Source organism: Anolis carolinensis, chromosome 2 (assembly GCF_035594765.1).
Source record: "Anolis carolinensis isolate JA03-04 chromosome 2, rAnoCar3.1.pri, whole genome shotgun sequence".
Lineage (NCBI taxonomy): Eukaryota > Metazoa > Chordata > Lepidosauria > Squamata > Dactyloidae > Anolis > Anolis carolinensis.
In genome coordinates this window covers 74,940,301-74,967,404 of record NC_085842.1, presented here as the reverse complement: position 1 = coordinate 74,967,404, position 27,104 = coordinate 74,940,301, and the positions used below count along the sequence as shown (strand labels likewise).

Sequence of the window (27,104 nt, the reverse complement as noted above, 5' to 3'; positions counted from 1 at the left end):
AAAACAAACTTTCGGATAGACGGAGGGTGAGGAGGAAAAGAGGCATTGGATGAAAATAAAACAATTTTGTAAAAAGGAGTTTCTTGTCAGAGGCTTTGTTAACTGAGGAATGCTTGTAAATGCCTTTGATGCTGTACAGCATGAAAAACTATGGGTCACTGTCAAAAAATGCGAAGGACACAACATCTTGTCCTTATATTTAACTTATACTCAGTACATGAGAGTACTATATGAAGATACAGAATGTTTTCCAACTTTTAAATGGGTCATGTGAGGCTGAGTTTTATCATTCTATATGAATAATTTAGTAGCATAATATATCATATTAATAGCAGGACTAGACTCAGAGGAAGGAGCCATGAAACCCGGGGGAAAGAACATCAACAATTTAAGATTTGGAGTCAAGAAGTCAGAAGACAGTTATGACTACTTAAGACAGTCTGGTGGAGAGACATATCACATTAAATACCAAATGCAGAATCATTCATGCCACAGTATTTCTGATTTCTATATACGATTATGACAGACTGAAGAAACATAAACATTACAACAAATTAATTAGGTGCATGTATATTTATATCACTTGTTATCTTGATAGGCAAAATACATTTTGTAGTGAGCTGTTCTTTCATTGCCCTCTTCCTATAATTCACAACGTATTCATGAGACTTAACAACATAAGCAAATAACACACGTATGAACAGACTAGCCCTTTTATGGGTGCTCCCATTCAATCTGCAATTGAAATTTTTGCTACTAGATATAAATTCAAAATGAATATTTTCTATGTATTCTTAATGGTTCCAGCCAACAATAAAGAAATAAACTGATGTACTTAATTTGTTTTTACACAAACATAATTATCCTCAAAAAGGCCACCCAGTAGTAATGATCCAGTAGTTGTCTGAAATATAACTTAGAAGAACTGCAACAACTGAAACCCACGCCAAGCATTCCTTAATTTTGATGGCTCAGATCCAAAATCTATCTTGAAAAGCCTTAGAACAAAAGGTGTGACAGAAAAGGGCTGCATGAAGGCCCTCATTTTACATACTGTGTGCAATTTATTGTTGTTCAAGTATTTTCCTCACTTAGCACATAACAGAAGCCAAAAAACACTGCCTGACAGATGGCAAAGAAAACTTGAGAAAAGTAATCTTTTAATTCATTGGACAGGCTAAAAGGTAGTCTATTAAAAATAGTGGTTTCATTATGTTTATTGGCTTTTTAAAAGTTTCTGCAACTTTACTTCCTGACAGCAGATGTCCCAATAAATTCCAGTCAAGTCCTGTCTTTTGACAAACAAGATGTCTAGTTGGGTTTAATTTAAAACTGTAAATAGCCGAATGCTGTTGACATGTTGAAATGAGAATAAGCTTTTAAAACATGACAAGACACATTTCTAACTAAGACAAACTTGTCACAGCCATTCTGGGGGCAGAATTTGTTTAGAGGGGATTTGCCCTTGCTTTTCTGCGAGGCTGAGAGGGTGTGCCCAAATTAGCCCAGTGCATTTCCATGGCCAAGCAGGGATTCAAACCCTGGTCTCCCAGTGTCTTAATCCAACACTGAAATCATTGCACCACTCTGGTTCTCAGGCTACTTGGATTATTTTTTCTTTCTTTCTTGCCAGTTATGTGCCACAAATGGCTAAGACAGCTATAGGGTGAAGCAAAGTAAGTCATCCTCAAGAGTTTACAGCCCATCCTGAATGACTTAAAACATGATGTGAAATGCTGCAAGTTTTTGTGCAGTTAAAGGTGCCACTGTGTTGCACTATAGCATTTTTTTTTACTGAATGAGGTTATATTAAATACAAAACACAACCCTTTCAAAATGCCATGTAAATGAGACAGATGCCGGAATGGAAACAAATAAAAAGGATGGATGTGCAGATCTGTTCCATATATGTTGCTTTTCACAGAATATTGTCAGTATTCTTGTTCCATTCAATTTCCATACTGTGTTGTGTGGGACTAAAATTTCTGCCTTGTAAAATCTATGTAAACTTTGATACAGTTTTCTTGATGTAAGTGACTTCTCTGTATCAGTTCTTGTATCAGTTCTTGACACATTTCAATCACTAGTCTTCTGCTACCTTAAAATGCTATTATTCTTGTGCATTTCTCAAATATATAAAATTGTAATTATACACATTTGCTTGCACATTATACAAATGAAGAAACCTGCTGTTCATGGTTTCATTTCCAAAAGAAAAGAAAAGAAATGTGTGTGCTTTCATTGACAGTGGCACACACCACAAACTGGACACACTTCTAGAAAATCTTGGAAAAATGCATTTCTTTTTTACTCCATTAACTTGAATTTCCAGACTCAAAATTCCTCTTTAATTCCAAATAAACCTTGTTACAAGAAGAACAATGTACATTTAAAAACATTATAAGGTTAAAAAATAGCTTACATGGAAATGATGTATTTTACAGTACTTTTTCAATATGTATTTTCCCTTTCATTCATTCAGTAGTGACTCAAGGGGCAATATCCAAACTTCCGCAAATATTTGATAGCACAGTGATAACCACCAATAAAGATAGCCACAAATAATTAAGATATGGAGAAAACACTTTTTTTGGCCTGATACTAGGAAAAGAATTAATAATGGGTCATACACGCAAACGTAAGATCAGATAATAACATTTGTTATAGTGCTAAAAGCTGTATAAAGAAATTTGGAAGCAATTCAGCTTGCTGCAAATCTTTTGACTTCTCTTTGTTTCTGCAACATTACATAACTGCACTGCATCTCAATCATAGAAAAAGAACAGAAAATGCTGGCAAATCAGCATGGAAGAATCAACAACACACCCCCTGGAACAAAGAACTAGCACACAACACGAGCTATTTCTAGCCAGGACTGACATGTTCTTGTGTGTCCATATTCTAAAGTTAAGGTAAAAACAGTACTGTAGACTGTGCTTGCAAACAAATACATGTACACCACTACCACCACTGATATCACAGAATGGACTTGAAGTTTGCCTAATAACAGTTTTACAACAACATGGATTCTGGATTGCAGAGAGCCAAATACAAATTAAAATTTCTCTATGCAGTAAAGCCACTCCTAATCAAAATAATGTAATTGCACTACATTAGCCAGTATGCTACAGTAGTTTGAGTGCAAGGTTAGGACAAGAGGAATTCAGGCTTCAAATCCCCGCCTGGCTGTGAAAATCCCGAATAACCTTAGGCAAGTCACACTCTCTCAGCACCATAAGAATGCAAGGGCAAATGCCCTTCTGAACAAATCTTGCATGACACAATCACCATAAAACAGAAATGAAGGCACACTGCTACTATAGTTACCATCACCACCACACTAGATCAGACCATATGGAAAAGGCCTCAATAGCAGGACTCAGTAGTATAGTTTAAAATCTAGCTGAGAAAGGTTTGTGGGGCTGCAAAGGTCGGGTGTGCAGTAGGTAGAAATTGTCCTTTCCTATGCCTGCAGCATACTCTCACAGTGTCTAATCTTTATCAATTCATACTTTATCAGCTTAGGGATTTACCTTGTCAGAGATTGACAATTTCCATCAGACTAGACCACTAGCGTCACATGCAAAGCAGGCTGCCATTTTTAGGGAAATCCTGGCCTACCTCTGACATCAAAGCTCTCTCTTACAAACTTTCCTTGCGAATCCACTATCAAGAAGTATTTTCACATTAGCACTGAGAGTGAAAGTGAAAAGGGGCTTGGAGAAGCAAAAACTTGTAGCACTGAGTGGCAATGTGGTGTCTGCCATAAACAATGCAAAGAAGCTTGAGCAGGGACAAAAAAGGTTTTTACTTCAGCAGACTTGACAACAGCTGTGTGTGCCTGCCAGTAAGCGGCAAGATAAACAGCAGCTGCCACCAGAACCCCTTCCTTTGCATGTATAAACAGCAAAACAAAGAAAAGAGAATGGCAGATAAGTCTGCCTTATTAGTAACTCTCAACATGTTTAAAAAAGAGATCTGCTAAAGAAATGGAAGTCTTAAGAAGTGGAAGTTGGTGAAAGAAAGAAAAATCTCTGGATGCCTTTTGAAAACAGCCTCCAAGGGCCTCCAGAAGGTTTATAATGTTTTGGCTTAACTTATGCATGATTCACTTGACCTGGTGTTTCTTTCACATATGCATATTGTTAGTTTTGAATTAAAAATTGATTGAAACATGTTGAATGGCTCTTCTTTTCTGTGCACGCACATGGAATTTCCATATGGCAATTATAAGAAGTGATTTAGTCCCAAATGTTCTGTTAAAAAATCAAAGCAACACATCTCCTTTGTTAAATGAGAAGTTATCCTGTATGGTTAATGAATGCAGAAATCCACAAGCTTTATTGCCTCCCCACACCTCCACCTCACAAATCTCTCTGATTTCACTTTCCTTGGCTTTTAACATCCATTCCTCCAATGTAAAACATCCAGTTGCCCTGGACTACCTTAAAGAGCACCCCCCCACCCCTGTTGCCCATCTAGGAAACAGTGAACAGTGAACCACTGTGATGCTATCTTTCTTTTTCCACTGCTTTCTTCTTATATCTTTTGAAAACCCACTGCAAGGATGACATCATCAGGTGAGTAAGTATTGAGTGCCATCCCCACATTAGGAACAAGAGAGGTTGGACATGTTTGGGGGTATGCGTGAATGGCTTATTCAGGCATGAGGTACGGCTCAATATGCAAACGGGAACATCCATTTCATTTCTCTCTAGTGCTGTCCCTTTGTGGATGGATTCAAACTAGGCAAATAACATCTAAACATCTACTGTGTTGCCATTTCCTAATTATAGGAATCTTTCTAGCCTAGGAATAGAAACATGTTCTCCTTCCCCAGGCTTCTCAGGAGCATGCAGTTTTCTGTCAAAAGTCTGGAGGGCATTGGAGGAGGAGCTCCTACTCTCCCTCCAAATAAAGAGATATAAGTATTGGCAACTGAAAAGGAGCCCCCCCCCCCCTTCACCAAACATTATTTAGTGCAAGGATGAGAATCATGCAGACTTCTGGAGGTAGTTGGATTGCAAGTCCCAGCAGCCCAAGCCAGCATAACAAATGAGAGCTGAAGTCCAACTGCATCCAGAGGGCAAAGATGAATCCTACCGACGGCTTTGTACAAATCCAGTTTGTATGCATTTTTTTCTTAGCCTTGTCATCTTAAGTTTATAGTTTGAGCAAGAATGCACAGGCTGCACAAAAGTCTGAGAACAGGGGTCCCGTGTTACCTACCTCCTGGGGTTATAATTAATCACACATAATTCCCTGTATCTACAGAAGGAAAGTCAGCTGCTTACTGAACTGATGAAAAAAGAAATAGGGGGATGAATTCAGTTCTGTATACAATTTGGCAGATGGGCACAGTGATTGCAGACTGGAGAAGAGCAACACACAGCTAAGTAACCATGTCAACTTTGTAAATATATGTTAATTTTGGTGTGTTCTTACAAACCACCTTGGGTATTTTTTAAAAAAATAAGGGTGTAAGGCAGAACCATTTTAAAAAGCAATCCAGTTTCTCCAGCATTTCACATATCTTTGAATGAATACGTTGTGATGCACTCAATCAACTGCAAATGACGATCCTGAAGAATTCCTACCAAAATGGTCAATAATCCAAAATCAGAAGCTTTATTCCCAGCAAATACTTTAAAGATTTCTTGTAATTTTCTTTGAGAATAAACACTATGATCAGTTTAGTTACCAAACATAGAAAAGAGTTCCTCCTCAGTGCTGGATCCTCAGCTACAGGTTTTGCTCCCAACCCAGGTCCCTTTCTTCACTACTTAGTCATTTAAATGGCCCTGAATGCTTCTTGTTTCATGGGAGTTGTAGTTTTACAATGTGTTTAGCCTTCTCTGGCTAGTTTTTAAAAAACCTACACAGAGTTTAAAAAACCCACACACAGGAACCTGGCATGAACCAATATTTCAAGTGTGATTTGGGAAGGGAGCATTACACAGTTTCATGCATTAGATGCCTATTAATTGTGTTCACAACACTTGCAATCACACATAAAGCATCACAGGGATTACCTGTGAGACAATGTGCAATGTGCAAAGTGAGACAATGTGCAAATGGTAAGAGAATTACACTCTCTTATAAAGGGACTTTCCTCCCATTTTGACATTGACGTGTTCATAATCTGATACTATGTTTTAATTGTATTTGTCATTTATTTGCCATTTACCATACATCTATTCTCCGTGGGAAAGGGCAGAAAGACAGGACACAATTTTAATAATAAATAACAAGCCCCCAGTGGCACAGCAGATTAAACTGCTGAGCTGCTGAACTGGCTGACTGAAAGGTCAGCGGTTCAAATCCGGGGAGCGAGGTGAGCTCCTGCTGTTAGCCCCAGCTTCTGCCAACCTAGCTGTTCAAAAACATGCAAATGTGAGTAGATCAATAGGTACCGCTCCGGTGGGAAGGTAATGGTGCTCCATGCAGTCATGCCAGCCACATGACCTTGGAGGTGTCTATGGACAACACCGGCTCTTCAGCTTAGAAATGGAGATGAGCACCAAACCCCTAAGTCGGACACAACTAGACCTAATGTCAGGGGGAAATCTTTACCTTTACCTAACAAGAAATAAAAATGCAATGTTGCTCTTGCTTTTAAAAAATGCACAGTACGGGTTGTCACATGTCCACAGTAGGAGAAACATTTTCTCATCTTTTTTCCATGTAGAAAAATAACCCCCTCTGAGCCCCTTAAACCTGACAGTATGGAGTCCACTCTTGAGCCAGAGTTGCAGAAGTGTCCTGGTCTTTTTGGCGTGGAAGCCAGTCACCAAATGGTGCCCGCGAGACACAGCTGATGCCTTCTTTGTAAAGACAAATACGTCGCCTTCCGAGCAGAGCTACTGATCCATTCTTACATTTCCTAGTTCAATAGCATTTTTAAAGTTTTAAATGAATTGCAGCTAAAAATATGGCCCTACCATCTGGCTTCAGAAAGCCAGGATCTGGTTTGAAACAGCAAGGATCAGGGAATAAAATGAAAGCACACTCCCTCCCCTCCCCAACACCATTTCTTTGGGTACTAACCTCACTTTAATCATTGCCAAAGAGCATGAAGACAACCCTGCGTCCTCCCACAAGAAAGCCTTGGGCCTCACAAACTTGGCAAGCGCTCTCCTGCACAAAAAGATCAGCAGGCAGAAGCTGTGTCAGAATAAGAGTCCCTCCATCCTGAAAGCGGTGCTGTAAAAGAACAGGGTGCATTTCTTCTCTACTTACTAAAACACAATTTTTGTGGAAGTCAGTCGCGTGCTCCCTTTTTGTTCAAGAGGTTTTCATGGTTTTTGCTAGAATGCAGGTCTCCTAAATGTTGATGCTATTTTTTTTATTTAGAGAAGGAAATGAGCTTTGAATCTTCAGTCGAATCAGCTTGTAGTTAGGAGATCAAAAAGAAAGAGAGCAAAACCATGGGGACCCAACGTATGCCCAGAGGTCCTTTCCGTAAACCTGAGATAAGGGTTTGTGTTCCACTTAGCCATTGCATCAGTAAACCACGCAACTGGGTGTGCTTGCGTCTGTGTGTGTGTGTGTGTGTGTGTGTGTGTGTGTGTGTGTACTCATCCATCATCTTACACAGGGACAAAGGCAGCAAGCTGGCACTATGCCTAGGATGGCCACGTGGCCATTTTCTAGCCTTGCCCTGCTAAGCATTTGTTTGTGCTTTTCAAAGTGCTCACCTTCACTGCCAATCTGTTTTAACAGCCCAGACAACCATGTCATCTCTCTGGTTTAAAGACAGGCTCGTTCAGCATGCTGCATGTAAATCTATGAAGTAATAACTACTGGAACATGGAACTAGCAGGATAAATTTGATGTGCAGATTAAGGGCCCAATTTTCCATTTCTTGTATTCTGATTTCCAAGTACAATTACTAGCCTGATTGCCACACCTATTTTCACAGGGCAGAGGAAACTGAAAAACGCAGCTAGCTCCTTTCAAGAGAAATGCCGTGTTGTGACATATATACTGGTATATAAGTCAACCTCAAGTTGAGGGTAGGTATGGGACCAAAATTTTAAATACTGATAAGACTTAAGAAGAGGTTGAGGGTCATTTCATAGAGGGAAGACATTGCCACCTCAGAGATCCTGTGCAACTGTTGGGATCCCCACCGACCTCCCAAACTTGCAAAATCTGACCAATCCTGGTTTTTTTCAAACAAAAACTATCCTTGAATAGGCTTTACATCAATACAGTATGCTGTTTCAGGAAGTGGTTCCCACCATTCTTCAAAACACAATACCATGATGGCAGCTCTCCTCAGCCATCAGGAACTACTTGACATGATGGCAGCCCTCCTCAGGAACTACTGTAAATTGACTGGTGCACCACACACACAAACACCAGCTCCAGAACATGAAAGCCTCTGGAGTAAGCAATGAAGCTCAAATCACTGCCCAAGACTTTGGTTCAAATCATGGTTAAGTCACAATCCACTTTGGCTCCACCTGGCTCCATCTCCAATATTCTGGCTACCATACACACCGATCTTTCATTTTTTTTTAGTTTTGCGTGAAAGTTAACAATATTGTTATTAATGTTGTCAACAGCAATCAACAGGATTGTATATATGTGTGCAGAGTGCACAGAGTAGGTTGTTAGCTTGCAAGTTTCAGCAAACCAAGCCAGCACAGTCACCAATGGTGAAGAACACTGGGCTGCACTCCAGCAACATATGAAGGATCGCCCCTCAGTTTGATATGGGCAACGTATTTACAACAACACTTTGTGCATATCAGGTGTGAAATACTAAACAATAAAACAAAAAGATATAGGATAGCTCTTGGTGGTATGCAAGCAGTATAAAATGTATTATATACCGAAACATACATATTTTCAGTATTTAAGTGTTAACACCCAGACTAATGGCACATACTTATGGCCTGTTTTTCAAACTGACCGGTAACTCAGTATTAATAGCATGTGTGGAAACATTTACCCCATTTCCGTTGATGCACTGGTGGTTGCTATGTGTTTTCAAAGAATTTCTGACTTCTAAAGATACTAAGGCAAACTTATCACAGGGTTTATTTAGAGAGGATTTGCCTTCTCCTGAGACTAAGAGTATTACTTGCTCAAGATCACAAGGTAAGTTTTCATAGCCAAGTGGATATTCAAACCCTGGTCTCCAGGGTCACAGACCAACAGGCAATCTACACCACCACACTGGGTTCCATTCATACATATGAATCTTAATCGTTTTAAAAATATTATCTATTAAAGAAAATATTTTTCTATATTCAATTTGTAGAAGAAAAAAGACTGCATTTGGAATTTTGACTGAAATACTAGGGCCTACACACATTCTGTTGCAGTTAAACGTCAAGAAAACCAAGATCATGGCAACTACACCTATTAATAACTGGAAAATAGAGGGAGAAAACGTGGAGGCAGTGATAGACTTTATATTTCTAGGTGTGAAGATCACTGCAGATGCAGACTGCAGCCAGGAAATCAGAAGACGTTTACTTCTTGGGAGGAGAGCAATGGCCAACCTTGATATAATAGTGAAGAGCAGAGACATCACACTGGCAACCAAGGTCCGCATAGTCAAAGCAATGGTATTCCCCATAGTAACCTATGGATGTGAGAGCTGGAACATAAGGAAGGCTGAGCGAAGGAAGATAAGACGCTTTTGAACTCTGGTGCTGCCTTGGACCGCAAGAAGATCCAACCAGTCCATCCTCCAGGAAATAATGCCCGGCTGCTCACTGGAGGGAAGGATATTAGAGGTAAAGCTGAAGTATTTTGGCCACATCATGAGGAGACAGGAAAGCTTGGAAAAGATCATGATGCTGGGGGAAAAGGAAGGAAAAAGGAAGAGAGGCCGACCAAGGGCAAGATGGATGGATGGTATCCTTGAAGTGACTGGCTTGACCTTGAAGGAATTGGGGACCATGACGGCCAACAGGGAGCTCTGGCGTGGACTGGTCCAGGAGGTCACGAAGAGTTGGAGACAACTAAATGACTGAGCAGCAGCACACACATTCTGTTGTGCAGGCAGGGTGCCTTTTCCTCCATATTTTGTAACCTCCTGATAACCCACATTCAAAGGGGGAGGTGAAACTAAGCAGATTTTCCCACGCATATACACATAAACATGATATACAAGGGGATGCATCCTGAAAAAGTACTGGAACATTCCAATGAGTGGGTCTTTGGAAAATGGACTGGAGAAAAGAAATAAAATATGGATTAAAGAGAGGGGGAGTTGGGTTGGCAATGGGAACAGGTAAATAAATCGAGAGGACTATGTCACAAAATAAGAGCCGGTGTGAAATAGTGCATAGCGTGTTGAGCTAGGACTCTAGGAGAAGCCACACACTCTCAGCCTCTGAGGACGGCAAATTTAATCCTCCTCCAAATAAATCTACCCAAGACGACCCTAGGATACAATTGCCAGGAGTTGGAGTTGACTTGAAGGTAGGTAACAAAAACAATGTCACAAACAAGAAATATCCTTAAATATATAAACTGCCAACCAACTCACTCCCAATATGAGGTGAAATCACATCTGTTTTGTGTACCTTCAAAGTCAATTCCAACTTGGCAAGATTTGTTCAGACGAGGTTCATCATTGTCTTCCTCTGAGAATGAGAGAGTATGACCTGCCTAAGATCCCCTAGTGCAGTGGTTCTCAACCTGTGGGTCCCCAGGTGTTTTGACCTAAAACTCCCAGAAATCCCAGCCAGTCTACCAGCTGTTAGGATTTCTGGGAGTTGAAGAACAAAACATCTGGGGAACCACAGGCTGAGAAACACTGCCCTAGTGAGTTTCCATGGCTGAGCATGAATTCAAAACTTTGCCTCCAGAGTCCTGCTCCAACACTCAAACCACTATGCCATGTTGGTTCTCATCAAAAAATGTTTTCAGTATATTGATCCTTCATTTGAACATCATGAGTGTTGCACTTTTCCTGCCCAGATCTTCCTTTAACGTTCTAGCACATTTGCTGCTTGTAATCTTCACATATCTAATTTTGGATGGGATAACCAAGAGGTAGCCATGATAAAAAAAAGTTTAATCATTGAACTCAAGTACCTTAATTGGCTTAAAGGTTCAAAGGAAGAGCCAAAACAACTTGTGCAACCTTTTAGCACGACAGAAATCTGCTCCTGAGTGTGTGCTAACATTTGGCAGCTTTAGACAGAATTGGTGCCAGTTTGAGAGGAAGGAGGATTGCAACGGATTACAGTGTAAGAGAAAATGAAAGGATATTTTCTAGTACATCATCTTTAGTCTGGGGAAAAAAACTTATTCAACTAAAAGTAAACATAAGATTTTATTCCAAATCCTGATTTTACAGTCATTGTCTATAGCAACTGTGTCCATAACATTCTAACTCTCAAGAGTGCAACTTTCTAGTAAATGGTACATTTGTCAAACTGCAGGAAACATCTGGGAAAATCGTTGAACAAAAAGTAGCAACTTCAAAACTTTTGTTCCATAGAGCTTTTGCTTCACTAGTGAAAAATCTAGTTTGATTTTTGCGGTGGTTTGGCTATGACTCTGCACAGTTAATATGTACACAGACTCTAATAAAATACACAGAATTAACATTCATTATATATGCATTCCTTAACCTATAATTATTTTAGTTTGCTTAGATAGGTACTACGCTCTTGCCATCATGACCACCAAGCCTCAGAGAGGAGACAGACTTTCCTCCTGTCTGTCTGCTGTTGGTCTGCCTCGCTCTACCTATGGACTGCTGCCTGACATCTGCCCTCAACAGGACCAGGCCCCCAGGTACTCTGCCAGCTAGTCGACTCCAGCTGGATGGGATAAACACTGGCTACTTAAGGTGGTGGATACTTTACCAAAGGAAGGTTGTTGCTCTGAGAAGATGTTGTTATGGGGACAAGGCCAGTCCCTACCAGGACAAAAAGTGGTTCCCCTGGGTGGAGGGTAGAAGAGTAGTTATTTTTTAAAAGTGCATAGCAGATCTGTATCTTTCCCAGCTTTGTCTGTCTGGGTTCTCTATTCAGAGGTGGGCAAGACCTGGAGAGTAGGGAGTAAAGTTACAGGAGTCTATCACGATCCAATTTCCCTCAGCTTGAGCTCAGTTTCAGTGTGTGTTAGGACAGAAGGAAGATTGTGCTGGTGTACCACCCATGCCACTGCTCAACTGTCTCAAGAGACTTCATGTCCTCAATGACAATCATGGATCTGCCGCAAGTCAGCACCATGTTGCAAAACACACTCTGCACCTAGTTTTCTGTGGTGGGGAGGATGATGGTGATCTCATCGTGGACAAACTTTTCACAGTTCCATTGTCATAAACAGGTCACTACTACCATAGAATCACTGGGACATGGAGCCTCTGCACAGGCTGGAAAGCCAAATAAAACAGTCTGAACCAGAAGGCTTACAGATACAAATGGATTCCTGATGGCTCTGGGGACCTACCTGTTGCCTTAGCAGGTGATCCTGTTAAAAGGCCTGGCTGAACTCTGGAATAGGAAAATGATCAGGACAGTGGATATGACAACTTCTAAGCAACACAGAGTGTTGCCAAGAGATTTACCAAGCAGCTCGCAGTTGTGAAAAGTGTATTGTTTTTATTGTTCCTTGCCAATTTGAGTTTCTTTTAAGAGAAAAGAAGTGAGATATAAAGAAATACAATGATGATGATGATCATGTAAGCCTGTCAGAGATGACTGAAAACGTGCAGCAATCTCACCCAAACAGTGGCCCATTGGAAAGCTTATTTCTTTGGGGGGTGGCAGAATTATTTTCTGCCATCTGTCTAATGTTGTCAAGCAGAGCTGTCTTGAGTAGTTATGCCACAGGATAGGTAGGTAGACTAGCTAGAAGCCCACCATGAAGAATTTGCATTATACTTTAAAGGCAAAACTTGGGTGCTATGATTAATATGGGCTCAGCAGATTTCAGTTTCTACTTGTCCTATAATATTGAATATGTTTCAGTTTGTGCAGCCAGACCAGCCTGAGCAGCCTGAGAATGTAAACAGGATTCTCGGAGAGGGGAGAGCCACCATATGTATACTAGACCTATGCCCTTCCTGGCTTATGAACACAAGCACAGTGGATTAGGAGAGTGGTGTGGCCTTTACTATTTAAACAAAAACCTGACTTGACCCATACTGCACTAGGTAGTCTCCAACTGTTTTTTCTCGTACTGGACTCCGACTTAAGACTTAATAGTTAGGGGTTTCAGCACCAGCCAGTTTGCACAATTAAGACTCATGCATCTGCTGCACCCATTCCTTCAGACATCAGATCTGGCCATGGTAGCACATGCCTTGTTTACATCTTGATTGGATAATTGTAGCATGCTCTTTGTGAGGAAGGCTTTGGAAGCTCTTAGCAGGTCCAAAATTCTGCAACAAGGCTGTTGACTGGGCTGGTTACAGGAAATACATAAACTCCCTTCCAAAACAGTTTCACTGGTTACTAGTTCATTTTCAGGCAGAACTCGATGTTGAACATGACATTCAAGGCCCTATATGGTTTGGATCACCTATCTGAAAGACCGTATCTCATTCCATGAGCATGCCAAAGTTTTAAGAGCTATGGAGAAGGGCTTTCTCTCAGTGTTTCTCATTAGATAACCTGAAAAGTACTGACCTACTTTATACACATTAAATAGTTCAATCAAGAATTCTTATTTTAAACAACAACAAAACCCTGAGCAATAAGATACCTCATATCCATTAAAGTAGTAGCAAAAAGATAGAAGATAAAACAATATACTTCAGGAACCCCAGTAAGAGTCACATAAATCTATCTCACAAGGTCCCATATCCTTAAGCAACGATCTTCTACTGGGTGGGTACTTGGTATAAAGAACATCAGGAGAAGCAAGGCAGAAATACCTGAACTCTGGACAAATGTCCTCAGGTGAAGGTAGGCAGAGCCAAAAGAAGTACATGAAAGGTTTACCACAGAGCAGAAATGGTTTTGAAGGTGCTGGTATTAGTCTCTAATCATTCCCCAACAAACTTTAAAGTCACCCCACCATTTCTTCTGGCAGCCTCTCCAAGGGCTAGAGATTAGGCAAGGCAGGTGAAAATAAGGAAGTTTTGATGACAAACACACCATCTCTCTCTCTGCTGCTAGTATGTGAAATCAGGAATGTGACTCAAAATGGTATCAACAAAGTGACCAAATCAAAATCAGAATACAGGGCTGTTCAAATTCAAGGGTACTGTTCAAGTTCATAATACCAATGTAATAGTTTTCTAGCCTACTGAGTTGTGTGCTCATTTCTACTATTATACATATAGCCTAGGTCTCCCCCCTTGTAATGCATTCTTATGGATAATGAATTTTAAAGATCATACAAAGTGGTAAAACGTCCCTGTATGTTCCACCTAGCTGAGCAGCTATAGGTATTAGGAACCCAGAGATGATGAATAGGAAAGGCATTCTCAGCTCCTTAAGTCTCTACAGCTGGCTTCCTGTCAGTTCTATGACCCCACACAAACTTTTCATGCTTCCCTTCAAAGCTTTCTAAAGCCACACTGCACACTTTTAGCTCCCCATTATAAGTCCTCTAATACTGCAATTCTGCTACCCATCGGTGTCTGAGGTGATCTTGTACTGCCTCTCTCTAACATAGCGGGAAAGTAATTTGTCAAATGTTCACACAACTAATACAACCATAACAAAGGAACCAAAACTAGGGTGAGTCTACTTTCTGCATACACAGGGAGAGAGCATGGAAACTCCCAACCGTATACAACATGCTTTAAGTTCTCCTTTTCCACAGTATCATGTATTTCACATAAAACTAAAGAACAGTCTGGTTTTCTACTCAAAGCTGTATTTGGGGAACTTATTACCAAACCATCATCAGTATGCATCAAAAGGTAATACAAAGGACAGAATAACCACCGATGTCTATAAAAAGAAAAAGAAATACACAGGAAAAACTAATCTCATCATAGCAACACTTGAACCTATTGCAATGAGTCAATTTCTAGGAATGGAGGAACCATCATCATGGAACACCATGTGGTAAGCTATCATTCTTTATTAACACTCAGTTTTATCCCAGTTAAGACCATCTTTGCAGTTTCATCATGTTCCTTTCTTTTTAATAAGCTTTCTACATTTATAAAAGAGAAACTGCTCTTGATTATATCTCCAAACTATGTTTCTCATGTAGCTAAACATAATCATAACTGAAGCCGTTGTTGAGATGGCATTTTACAGAGATCCTGATGGTAGCTATGTGTAGTATATAAACAGTAAAAAAGGGAACTTGCACAAATAGTACTCCAGCTGCCATACTCCATTATTCCTTAATAAGGAATGTGTATTATAGCCAGTGTGAAATGTCTTGAGGCAGCTGGATACATATTCCTCTGAACCCATCATCTGATAATCACAGACCATAACCAAAGAATGCATTTCAGAGATGCATGACAAGAACTGCATCAACAGTCAATATACTGAAATTTCTAAATAAACATGTATTTTGCTACGTTAAGTCAAAGTTTAAAATCCACACATATAGAATGCATAGAATCTAAAGCTTCAATCCAATCCACAGAAAAACTAGGACTCTATAATTCATCAGTCCATTCATTCATAAAAATGTTATGGGTTTTTGTTTTGGTTTTTCTACACTGATATAATGAGCGTTTCATAAAGCAGGACACTCTTGGGTATTCAAAGCTTCAGAGTCGTACCTGGATAACAAGACATGTCATAGTTCAAGATACCACTGTTCTGAAGAAGAAATATATAGCTAGACCATAATCCTGTGAAGAGGGAAAACTTGTCATTGGAACTAATCAGAATACAGTTGCCCTGTTAGTCCAAGCCTTCCGTGTTCTTGCCAGTTTCCACATCTATATTATTCTGTAATGGAACATGGGAAAACTGATCAAAACATAGGTGTCATAAGTATGTAGATCATTAAAAGAATACCACTAATTAACAAATCAGGGAGAAGTTTATTCCTGGTATGATTTCCATTCTTACATCGGTAGACCTAAATGCTTAGAAAGAAGCATGATCGAAGAAGAAGATTCTAGCATACAGGGTTGAATATGAATAACCTTCCACATCAACAAACAGGTCAGACTATTTATTTTGGAAGAACCTGTTCCAATGTCAAGAAAATAGGTGCCAGTTACACAAAAGTTATTTCAATATAGGTAGTTCGAGTTACAAACATCTGACTTACAAATGACTCATAGTTAAGAATGGGGATGAGACACCAGAAATAAGAGAAATCTACTTCTAGAAAGAGAAATTCACTCCTCAAAGTTATCATGGGAGAAAGGTGTCTCAACTGAAGCTTTATCTCCAATCCTTGTTTCCACAACAAGCCAAATTTTTCACATTCCAATTGTCACAGGAACAGAAAGTGAGGGAAATCTTCTGAACAGGGTCACAGACAGCAAAACAAACACCATAGGGCTGTTACCCTTTCCCTATGCTAGCCAAAGCTACAATATTATGCTGCAGTTACACTTAAAAATGTACCTGTTCCGACTTACAAATTCAACTTAAAAACAGACTTACATACCCTATCTTGTTCATAACTTGAGGATTGCCTGTACACTAAAATTATGTAACAAATTCTTCTTAAGAAAATGTCCTCTAACCCTAACTATTCAAACACTTGAAAAAATATTAATAGAAGGGATATAGGCTGAGCTATGAGTTCATAGTCCCGGTGGCGAAGTGTGTTAAAGCGCTGAGCTGCTGAACTTGCAGACCGAAAGGTCGCAGGTTCAAATCCCAGGAGCGGAGTGAGAGCCCGCTGTTAGCTCCAGCTTCTGCCAACCTAGCAGTTCGAAAACATGCCAATGTGAGTAGATCAATAGGTACTGCTCCGGCGGGAAGGTAACAGCGCTCCATGCAATCATGCCAGCCACATGACCTTGGAGTTGTCTATAGACAACGCCGGCTCTTCGGCTTAGAAATGGAGATGAGCACTAACCCCCAGAGTCAGATATGACTGGACTTAACGTCAGGGGAAACCTTTACCTTTTACTTTATGAGTTCATATGAATTTTGTAGAGTCTAATTAAAGTGAGTGTGAATTTTGTTCTGAAATGAATAAAGCAATTAAGAATATACTTGTGGTTAGCTTTTAGTTAGTTGCTTTTTTAAAACAATGAGAACCATAAGAAAAGTTAGGCTACTTTCAAAATGAGGACTTCTAAACCTTCACCACATATTCATGTCTAAAACAAGTCTTATTTTCATGTAGCCCATCCAACAATATCAATTTGTTTCATCATGTGTCAAACCTACAGTACCATGAATATATGCTCTGAAAATGCATATTTCATTCTGTTTTAACTCTCCCTCTTCCTTTTGCTGTTCTTGTTCTATTGAATATCAAAATCAGAATACAACTTCAAAAAGCAATACAAAACAGTTGCTATTGTTGCGAGCAAGACAAAAACATGGGGGGGGGGAGTTGGTGCCTTTCTAAAGAACAATTTGATGATCACTATACTAATTGAGTGCCTTCACGTAGTATAATGTTTTGCAGAACAGCACAGAATTAGAGGCCTATGTGTCAAGCAGTAAGAGAGCCAGCATAGGAATCCAATGAAAGCTGGACCAACTCTTGAACTCTCTTCTTCATGATTAACAATGCAGTTCTGCAAAATCCAACACTTGCTTATTTTAATGCCTTCAACTTCAAATAGAACGTTGCTAATAAACAGGTCAAAAGACTCTTAAAATGAAATTACAGCAATATGTGCATTTTGCTTGAAGGGAAAAAGCTGGCTAAATAAAAGTTCCTTAATACATACACAACATTAATCCACATAATGCCCCAAAATAAGTTTACAATAGCACATAAAAGTTGGTTGTATCTCTCTCATCTTGTAGAGGCAGGATAAAGCTTTCTATTTACAGGCTCTAAGGATAAGCTAGAAGACAAACAGAGTGGTTATTTTCTTAACTCTTTGATACTTGTAGAATTTGCTCATTTGATTTGTTTCTTGGCAAAGTAAATGACCTAAGAGAAATGATCAAGCTTTCTGGGCTCTGTGCAAGGACTCTTAAGGCAAAAATGATGCCTGCTGGGAAAAGGCTGATGTCAGCTCTTAAGAGCTCCCTGCAAGGATAAGGGGGCCTTTGTTTTCAGCTGAACTGTGAAAATGAGAAAATACTTCCAGCCTGACAAACAAGAAACCCACACAGCATAGGTCAGTCCTGAGACCTCTGTTTAAAGGGACAACACTTCATTAGTGTTACACTTGCACTGTAACACCCAGGCACTTTTAATGTAGGACAGAAGCTACTTTAAAATAAAACTGATGCTACTTTGCAAGTTTATGAAACCAGGAGAACAGCTGGTAAGGACTCTCCTCTATTCCTCACCAGACATCTTTTACTGAAACAAGTAGTACATAAATATACCCAGAGAGAGGCTGAAGATTCATTTGATAGGGTTCACAGTACTTCAAAAATCTGGTGACTATTAGTACAAGGCAAAGACAGGTGCTGAAGCATGGCAATCATAATCATGCCATTTCTCCCCAGCTTAATGTCATAATTAATAATTTTTGGAAATATCATAAACCTTTTTTACCAAAAAAAAACTGTAGAGTGGGTGGCACTCTCCAAATTTAATCTCACAAGACCCGAACAAATGCCTTCTGGCATAAAACACAGCATCAAGACAAAATCTATTGGCTTTAGCTGATAATTTCTATGTTCTATGATTTTTCAAAGGATTCCTGCTAACTACTTGTTTCTATGTAAATCTCATTGTCATTCCAATTAGAACACATTCATTGAATTAATAGAAATAGGTAAAATAGCACTCAAATTCCATTGATTCAATGAATTCTCTTTTGTTGAGCCAACTGCTTTAGGTTGTAATTCTACACAAGGCCAATGAACCAATGGTTTCAGAGAAATATTCTGAGACATTCTGGTTGCCATTTTGGTTATAGTGCCTCTAATCCATGTTGAGCTAAGTATAAATTCTGCAGTAAAGCTAGACTTTCTATACACTGAAAGTACGGTAAATGTTGTATCCAACAACTTCGGAGATATATCACACTGCTGTCCTTTGGATTTCAAGTTAGATGTAAAATTGCAACACTTACCTGCAAGAAATACTTACAAATAACAAAGCGAAGAGGCACACAAATGCAGATTACAATATCCCTTCTACAAAAGAAAGGAACATTTTGCTAGCTCAAATTCTTATCAACTGCTGTTCTTTGTTTATTAAGAGTAGAAAGCAATGCAAAGTCTCTTTCTTCTAAACCCAGACAAATAGCAGGTCCTCTTGGTGGGTAGATTTCAGTCCAGAGGGGGCAAAGGTTATTTGTTTTGACCAAAGATGCAATCTCCAAGGAGCAAGGAAATAACTAACAATGGTAAACTTGGATGCAACACTGTCCTTGGAGGTTGAAGTAGCTACAGTGACTATGCATGTCTGACTTTCAGTCACAACTTGCTTGTCGGCTAGACCTTTTCCTAGACCAAGAGAACTTCATCACAATAATCTATACTATACGATAATGGCTTGAAGACAGTGCTAAATGGCTTGTATTCAATTACTACGTGGAGCACAAAACCAATGGCTTAGTGTTTTCTACTTTTTTTCGTGTCAGGAGCAACTTGAGTCGCTTCTGGAGTGAGAGAATTGGGCGTCTGCAAGGACGTTGCCCAGGGGACGCCTGGATGTTTTTGATGTTTTTACCATCCAGTGTTTTCTACTGGAAGCCAGCCACATCCAAGCTGTGTGTTAAGCAGTGGTGTTAACTTGCAAGATCTTACATAGCTTGGGATTGAAGTACTTGCTGGAGTACTGTGGAAGTAGGTTCTATCTATAACCTACCCAACTATCTATAACCAGTCCAACCCAACTCTGCCATTGGACGATACAATCCAAGCACTCCCAACAGATGGCCAGCCAGACTCTCAATAATAATAATAATAGTAATAATAAGAAGAAGATCATACAGTCCTAAGGTTAGCAGATACCCCTAAGGATAATCTAGTTCAACTTCCTTATATCATGCAGGAGGACACAATCCAACCACTCCTGACAGATGGCCATCCAATATCTGCACAATAATAATACACATCGAATCATAGCATCAGACAGTTAGGAGACACCCCTAAAGGCCATCCAGTCTAACCCAATTCTGCCATGCAGGACACAATCCAAGCACTCCCAACAGATGGCCACCCAGCCTCTCAATACTAATACTAATACTAATACTAATAACAACAACAACAACAACAACAACAGCATACAATCCTAAGGTTTGGAGTGACCCCTAAGGACATCCAGATCAACTTCCTTCTACCATGCACAATCCAAGCACTCCTGACAGATGGCCATCCAGCCTCTACATAATAATGATGATGATGAAGAAGAAGAAGAAGAAGAAGAAGAAGAAGAAGAAGAAGATGATAATAATAATAATAATAATAATAATAATATAAGCATAGAATCCAAGATTTTGGAGAGGCCCCTAAGGGCCATCCAGCTGAACCCTTTCTACTATGCAGCAGGACACAATCCAAGCATTCACAACACATGGACAACATATAAATACTATACAATACTACACAGGGACATAGACCCCCCCCCTCTACCCTCACCACTTTCACAGTACACAAACAACCAAATGCATACTAAACATAAAGACAACCATACAACAGACATTCAATACTACCATTACCTCAACAATTTCTCACCAACACCACCAGACAACACCACAGCAACCATGGCCGGGCACAGCTAGTAGGTTCTAAAATACAAAATGTTCCAAAGTCAAAAATGGTCCACATAAATGGCTAAGTACCTTTGCTTACTGATAGTGTAGACAACCTTTGTTTAATGTGAAAAATTGTCAAAATACTGTGTAAAATTACTTTTAGGGTATCATAGGCTTATCACTCGTGCCCGAGTATGACTGTCTTCCAAGGATACAGTCTTGGTGGTTAGTCTGCAAATGACTGTAGAAACCTACTCTGGATTAGCATGGTCTTTTGCAGTGAGGAGAAGGATTTGCTTGCAGTGCCTTCCTCTTGGCACGTTTCTACCTTTCACCCTCCATTCGTGTCTCTTCAAAATCAATAGCATTGTTGGTAACAACTGACTTCCAGTTAGAATGCTCGACAGTCAGGGCTTCCCAGTTTTCTGTGTCTGTGGCAGTTTGTAAGGTTAGTTTTAACCCCTTCATTAAATCTTTTAAATCACCAACATTCCATTTTCCATTCTTGAGCTGAGAGTAAAGTAACTTTGGGAGACGGTGATTGGGCATTCGGACAACATGGCCAGTCCAGAAAAGTTGATGACGAAGGATCACTGCTTTAGTGCTGATGATCTTTGCTTCTTCCAGCACACTGACATTTGTCCCACCTGTCTTCCCAAGAGATTTGCAGGATTTTCCGAAGGCAATGCTGATGGAATGTTTCCAGTAGTTGAGAGTGACATTTGTAGATGGTCCATGTTTCGCAGGCATATAACAGAGTTGGGAGAACAATAGTTTTATAAACAAGCATTTTAGTAACCCTACAGATGTCCCGCATAACATGTATATGGAACATAAATGAATGTCATGTTTAGAATGGGGTAACTATGTACTTAGATACAAATACAAGTATTCCAAAATCAGAAAAAAATTAAATCCAAAACAATTCTGGTCCCAAGCACTAAAAAAAAACTCAACCTTTACTCAAGTTTGGAAATGTTTGGAGGGGTCTCTGCCCAGGGAGTGGTGATCTAAGTAAAAGCTCTACCTGACTAGGATACCCTTAGTATGGAATTTATTTCTTTAAGGGATGAATTTAAATTTCTTCAGTTTCACCAATTAATAATATACATCATGCAGTTTTACCAGTTAATTGAGGCACACCACGTTTCCAGGCCCTCTGGCTTCTTTTGATGCCGGCTGAGGCTTGAAAATCTTCTGTTTATTTCAATTGTTTTAGCAGGACACAATGAGCCTACAGAGTTTTGATCTTTTTTTAAAAAAAAATTTCCTTGTTCATTGATCTGTATTTTTTTACTGAATAGTGGTATATAAATTTAGTAACAAATAATAAATAATCTAATAACAAAGAGAAATACTTGAATTATAAATTGATTTTTTTCACTTTGTAATCTAAACATATTACATTTGATTTTTTAGTAGATTTCAACAACATTTGAATTCTCCACCTCATTTGTAATTCCATTCAATGCTGCCAATTAATTAGCAGACTTTTCCATATTTTCCAAGTATATAGTTCAAAGAGCATCTAAACATTAAATTCAGGCCAAACGGTATCTGGTTCCTGCCAAACACAACACTGTGACATATACATTTTGCGTGATACTGTGTTTCTCACATTTTTAGTATTTTTTTTAAATTTTCATCCACTAATGAAAACCTTTCCTATGGTTTTTACAAGTTCTGTATCAGATGTTAGAGAACATGCAATGCCAGTTAATAATGGAACACTGAAAACTCTCCCTTCCATCTGCAACTTCCCATATTACATACACAGAGGAATACTATCACAGTCATTGTACATATCTGGCTCCATCTATAAATCTATATTTAAATAAAAGTGTCGGTTCTGGAAAGCATATTCCATTTTATGATTCCAGAGAAGTGAATGCGAAGCTGTCTCATGACTGTAAAAATCCACTTCCATGTGCCTACATTAAATGAAACTCAATACAGAAATTCTGTGTATTTTATTTCCAATTTATTGTGACTCTAGAATTCAGTAGTGCTCTGAAAATTATGTTATAACATGAACAAGCCACAACTTTTGCTATATATACAGAAAAAGCTATTAAAGTTTATACTTTATCCTTTTCTCTCAAGGATTACAAATCTCACTTTGAGGAGTGATCTTAAATACTTTGGGTAAAAAAAGAACCCAAGGACAAAACAATATCTCACTGTTTATGAGTATGTATTGCCCTGGTACCACAGTTCTTACTAGCAACAAATTCCAAGCCTGTAGTCTGCAGTCCTCTGACTAAGACTTCTGTGATTTATTTGAGGATAAAATGCCTCAGTCCGCATCTTATGACTGAACACAACAACCCAAAGCTGGGGGGAATGCATGGAATGCGGAGTGCTCCTTGAGCTGAGGCAGCGGGGGAAAAGCACACAGTTATCAAGCTGGCCCTGGCTGAAATACTCCAATTGCTTCCTCTAAGTCAGGAATGAAAGGAATTCTCTCAGCTGTGACTTCATGCCAACAAGAGTAATATTCCTCGGAAGGGGAACACAAAATGGATGGACACTGCTGCCTTGCCTTCCAGCAGCACACATTGTACCTGCACAGTAAAACACCATGCTGGAATGTAAAAAATGAGAGAGCACATTTCTCGTGTTTAGCAACAACTGTAGCCTGACCAGCTGTTGGTGTGCCCTGTATTAAGGCAGCTGTTTGAAAATTGCCTGGTCTTAAACAACAAAAACCCTACACATATACACAAAGCCTCTTCCCCCGCCCCTTGCAGAACAGGGAAGGCTCTGCAGGACAAGTAAAAGCAAATAGAAATTGTATTTTAAAACATACCTAAGCATTTTCCGTTAGGAGGAACAAGCAGAACTGGTACTTAAAAGGAAAAAAAATCACTAAAGATATATACTGTCTTTTACACTACACATTTATAGCTTTACAACTTCACTTTAGCAGCCATGACTGAATCCTATGGATTTCTAATATTTGCAGGTTAGAATGTAGAATCCCCAGCCACAAAGATCTACAGCTTCTCCAAACTACAAATCCCAGGATTTCACCAGATGCATCCATGAGAATTAAAGTGGAATTATTGTGCTATAATTGTGTATTATTGTTATTATTTTATTAAAATTTTATTTATACCCCGTCTTTCTCCTCATGGGAACTCAAAGCAGCTAACAATCAACACTAGACAAGTTTAAAATGTGCAAAATGGTACTCAATTTCTAAATAATAAAACCTGTAAAATCCAGGCCAAGTTGTTTTTAAAACTGCCTATAAACTTAGAATACACAGAATAAAAGTGGTCATAACAGTGCATTAAAAAGCACTTCACTTTTCAGTGCAATACTTCAACTCAAACGTAGCAAAAGTTATTAAATAAAGTAATAAAGTAATGGGGCTGTCACTTCAAACAGCACTGCACAACTGGGGGTCTTCTTCTCCATCTCTATGATTTGTAGCATCAACATCATGAAACTATTTGCTGAGACCCAAATTTCTTCATAGTGCAGAAACACACAAAGTGGTGTTACATTACTGAGAGGAAAGGGCACCATTCAACAAAGAAACTAATTTTGATGTCACCTCTACCCATGTCTTTGTAACATTCAGCTTGAATTCAGGTGCTATGCACTTGTGATGCATTCCAGATTTCCGTCTTACAAAAAAAGCATTTCAACCACCAAAATGCAGTAAGAGCTTGATAAACAGTAGGGCTGTGCAAAATATCGTTAGTCCTCGTAAGTCGGATCAAATTTGTTGAATTCGTACTTGCAACGTAATATTCGACATGTGGGAATGGCTCGCACCAAAAACTTAAAAATCGAAACGTAACCAATACTTTTTCATCTGAATTTTGTAAACCTCAGAAACCTCCCAAAGTGAGTTTCATTTTCAGCATAAGCAAGCAAAGCAAAGCCTCTTTAAATTAATGGCCTCTCGACAGGGAGAAAGCAGAGTTCGCTAAGAAAGAGACTGAAAAAGCTCAAAATGTTGAGAAATGTAGTTTGGGAAGGCAAGGAACCGTATGTCAGAGAATTCAAAAGGCCCTGCCCTAAACTATATTTCCCAGAATTATGCTCAGCATCAGAAAGCCCCAATCAGGATAGGGGAGAAATTTGTCCCTCCATAACAGCAGCCAGCCAGAGTTCCAATAAATTGTTGAATCTTTAAAGAGGAGGACTGACTGGTACTCCTAGTAAACAAATCTCTGTGCTGGGCTGGGAATAATTCCCTAAATGGAAGTTCTATTGGTTAATATGAGAGACATTCAATGAGATAGCTATTGTGGCTTTAAAAATGGTTTTAGTCAAAACGTTTTTAAAAATTCCCTAAAATCAGTAGATGTATGAATATTTCTGAACATTGAGGAGAATGATCTCCTGTTATCTTGTATCATTGTATCACAAATTCAAGGAGATAGCTCTTGTAGTTCTCTTTTTAAAAGCTTTGTTTATAAAAACTTTGAAAATTCTTCAAAATAAGTGAAACATTCTGAAACTTGATGGGCAAGCTTCACCCCAATAGCTGTACAAGTGAGTGAAAAAGGATACCCTGAAGTTTCCCCACTTGCACAATTACTATAAAAAAGTAACAAAATTTCATCACTCTCATTATTGTAACGTAATTTTCACTAACAATACTTTAGAAACACTTTAGAAATGAAACACCAGCGCCCCCTAATTTTGTAATGAGTTTTGAAACATTTTTTTCATCAATCACACACAGCCCTAATAAACAGCTTCATTTGAAAGCAAACAAATATGGAAAGAAAATAACTTACAAGTGAGGATTGAATATGCGACTCATTTTGGAGACATGCTCGTTTTCACAGTCTAGGTCATCATCGCCTTGGTCCATGCTGAACTTCCTCTTGCAAGGACTGATGGGTGGTGGCCCTGTCCTATGGTTGTTTACAGCCGCTGATACTGGCAGGGACTGCATCCTGGGCTCTCCTCTAAGAGCAGCTTCCCCTAAGGGAAAAAAGAATATTTTTTTTAAGAATAAAGACATAGAAACATTAGGAAGAGTGTCCTTTGAAGCTTGAATTTCCTTAAATGAGGGATTTGAGAAACCAAAAGGAAACATGCTTCAACTTGTTTAAGACTTTTTTTAAAAATGTGGTTAGAAATGAAACATTAATGTTCTTAAAACGTAACTTATACAAATCAAGTACTTGTTAACATTTCGTTTCTAAGACATTGGTGGAAAAACACCAGAGAAGGGACTGGGAAGCATAGCCGACTCACCTCAAGTGCTCTTTAAAAAAACCAAACTGGCACATCTTTCAAACATTTTCATTGGCAGACATTCCAGTTTTTTAAAAAATTATAATGAATAAACCAACAATGTGATGCAGCAGCTAAAAAAGCCAATGGGATTTTAGGTTATATCAAAACAAGTATAGTCGAGAAATCCTGGGATTTCTGGGAGTTGTAGGCCAAAAACATCTGGGGCCCCCAGGTTGAGAACCACTGGTCTAAATCAAGGGAAGTCAGACCTTACCTGAAATACTGTGTCCAATTCTGGGCACCACAATTCAAGGGATATATTAACAATGACCATTGTTACTATGCCTGCCTGCCCTTACAGCTGCTCTACTCAGTGGCCCTTGTAGCAAAAGCAAAAAGGTCACTGAGAAGAAGAAATATAATAACGATGGTCATTTTTAGGACAAGAAGGCTGTCAAGTCTAGAAGCCTTTTTCTTTAATGCCAGGAACAACCATTGTGGTTTAGTCATTTGAAAGTTGGGCTACCACTCTGGAAACACAAGGTTCAAACTTCACTCAATCATGAGACCCACTAGGTAACCCTGAGTATGTCACACTCTCTCAGTCTCAGAGGAAGACAATGACGAACACCCTCTGGACAAACCTTGCAAAGAAAACCCTATGAAAGGTTCACCTTAGGGTAGCCATAGATCCAAAATGACTTGAAGAAACACAACAACAAGATTGGGAGAAAGCCTGAAGATGGCGTGCAAAATCCTGTCCAATGCAAACAATGCCCAACTTTAACAGTTAGCTCTGCCAGAGCACATTTAGTTCTGATTACTCCTCCATAGAAGGCCAACTACTGGGGAAATATGCCACTTGGAGCTAACAGCCTTTATCTCTTGAAGATGATCCACAATGAATCTCCATTTTTGGTTCCCCCGAGGCCACTGTACAACCCAGGTAAAAGTACTTCACACTAACACAATGATCATGTATTACACTAACTAGATTCCACCTTGTAATTCCCAAATTTTTCACTCAGAATTTAAACATCGGCATATTTATCAATATTTTAAACAGAACCGGGTAGCAGAATTCCATGTTTTTCATGTGAAGAAAAATGCTGATGTCAGACAATTCCTCAGATGAACCAACATATTCAATGTTTCTGTTGCAAAAATGACCATATCTAAACATGCTTCA

At 39.2% G+C, this 27,104-nt stretch overlaps 1 protein-coding gene across 3 annotated transcripts in view; it reads right to left on the bottom strand.

Moving 5' to 3' along the window:
* vgll4 (vestigial like family member 4) overlaps nt 1-27,104 on the bottom strand; it is a 136,029-nt gene that overhangs the window by 26,752 nt on the left and 82,173 nt on the right. For 2 of the 3 annotated variants that reach the window (XM_003217670.4, XM_003217669.4), the window contains one exon: nt 25,468-25,657. In XM_003217670.4, the coding sequence (XP_003217718.1) occupies nt 25,468-25,657 (190 nt within the window). Of the gene's footprint in view, nt 1-7,047; nt 7,193-25,467; nt 25,658-27,104 lie in introns of those variants that run through there. The other variant, XM_008105206.3, reaches the window with a different exon arrangement.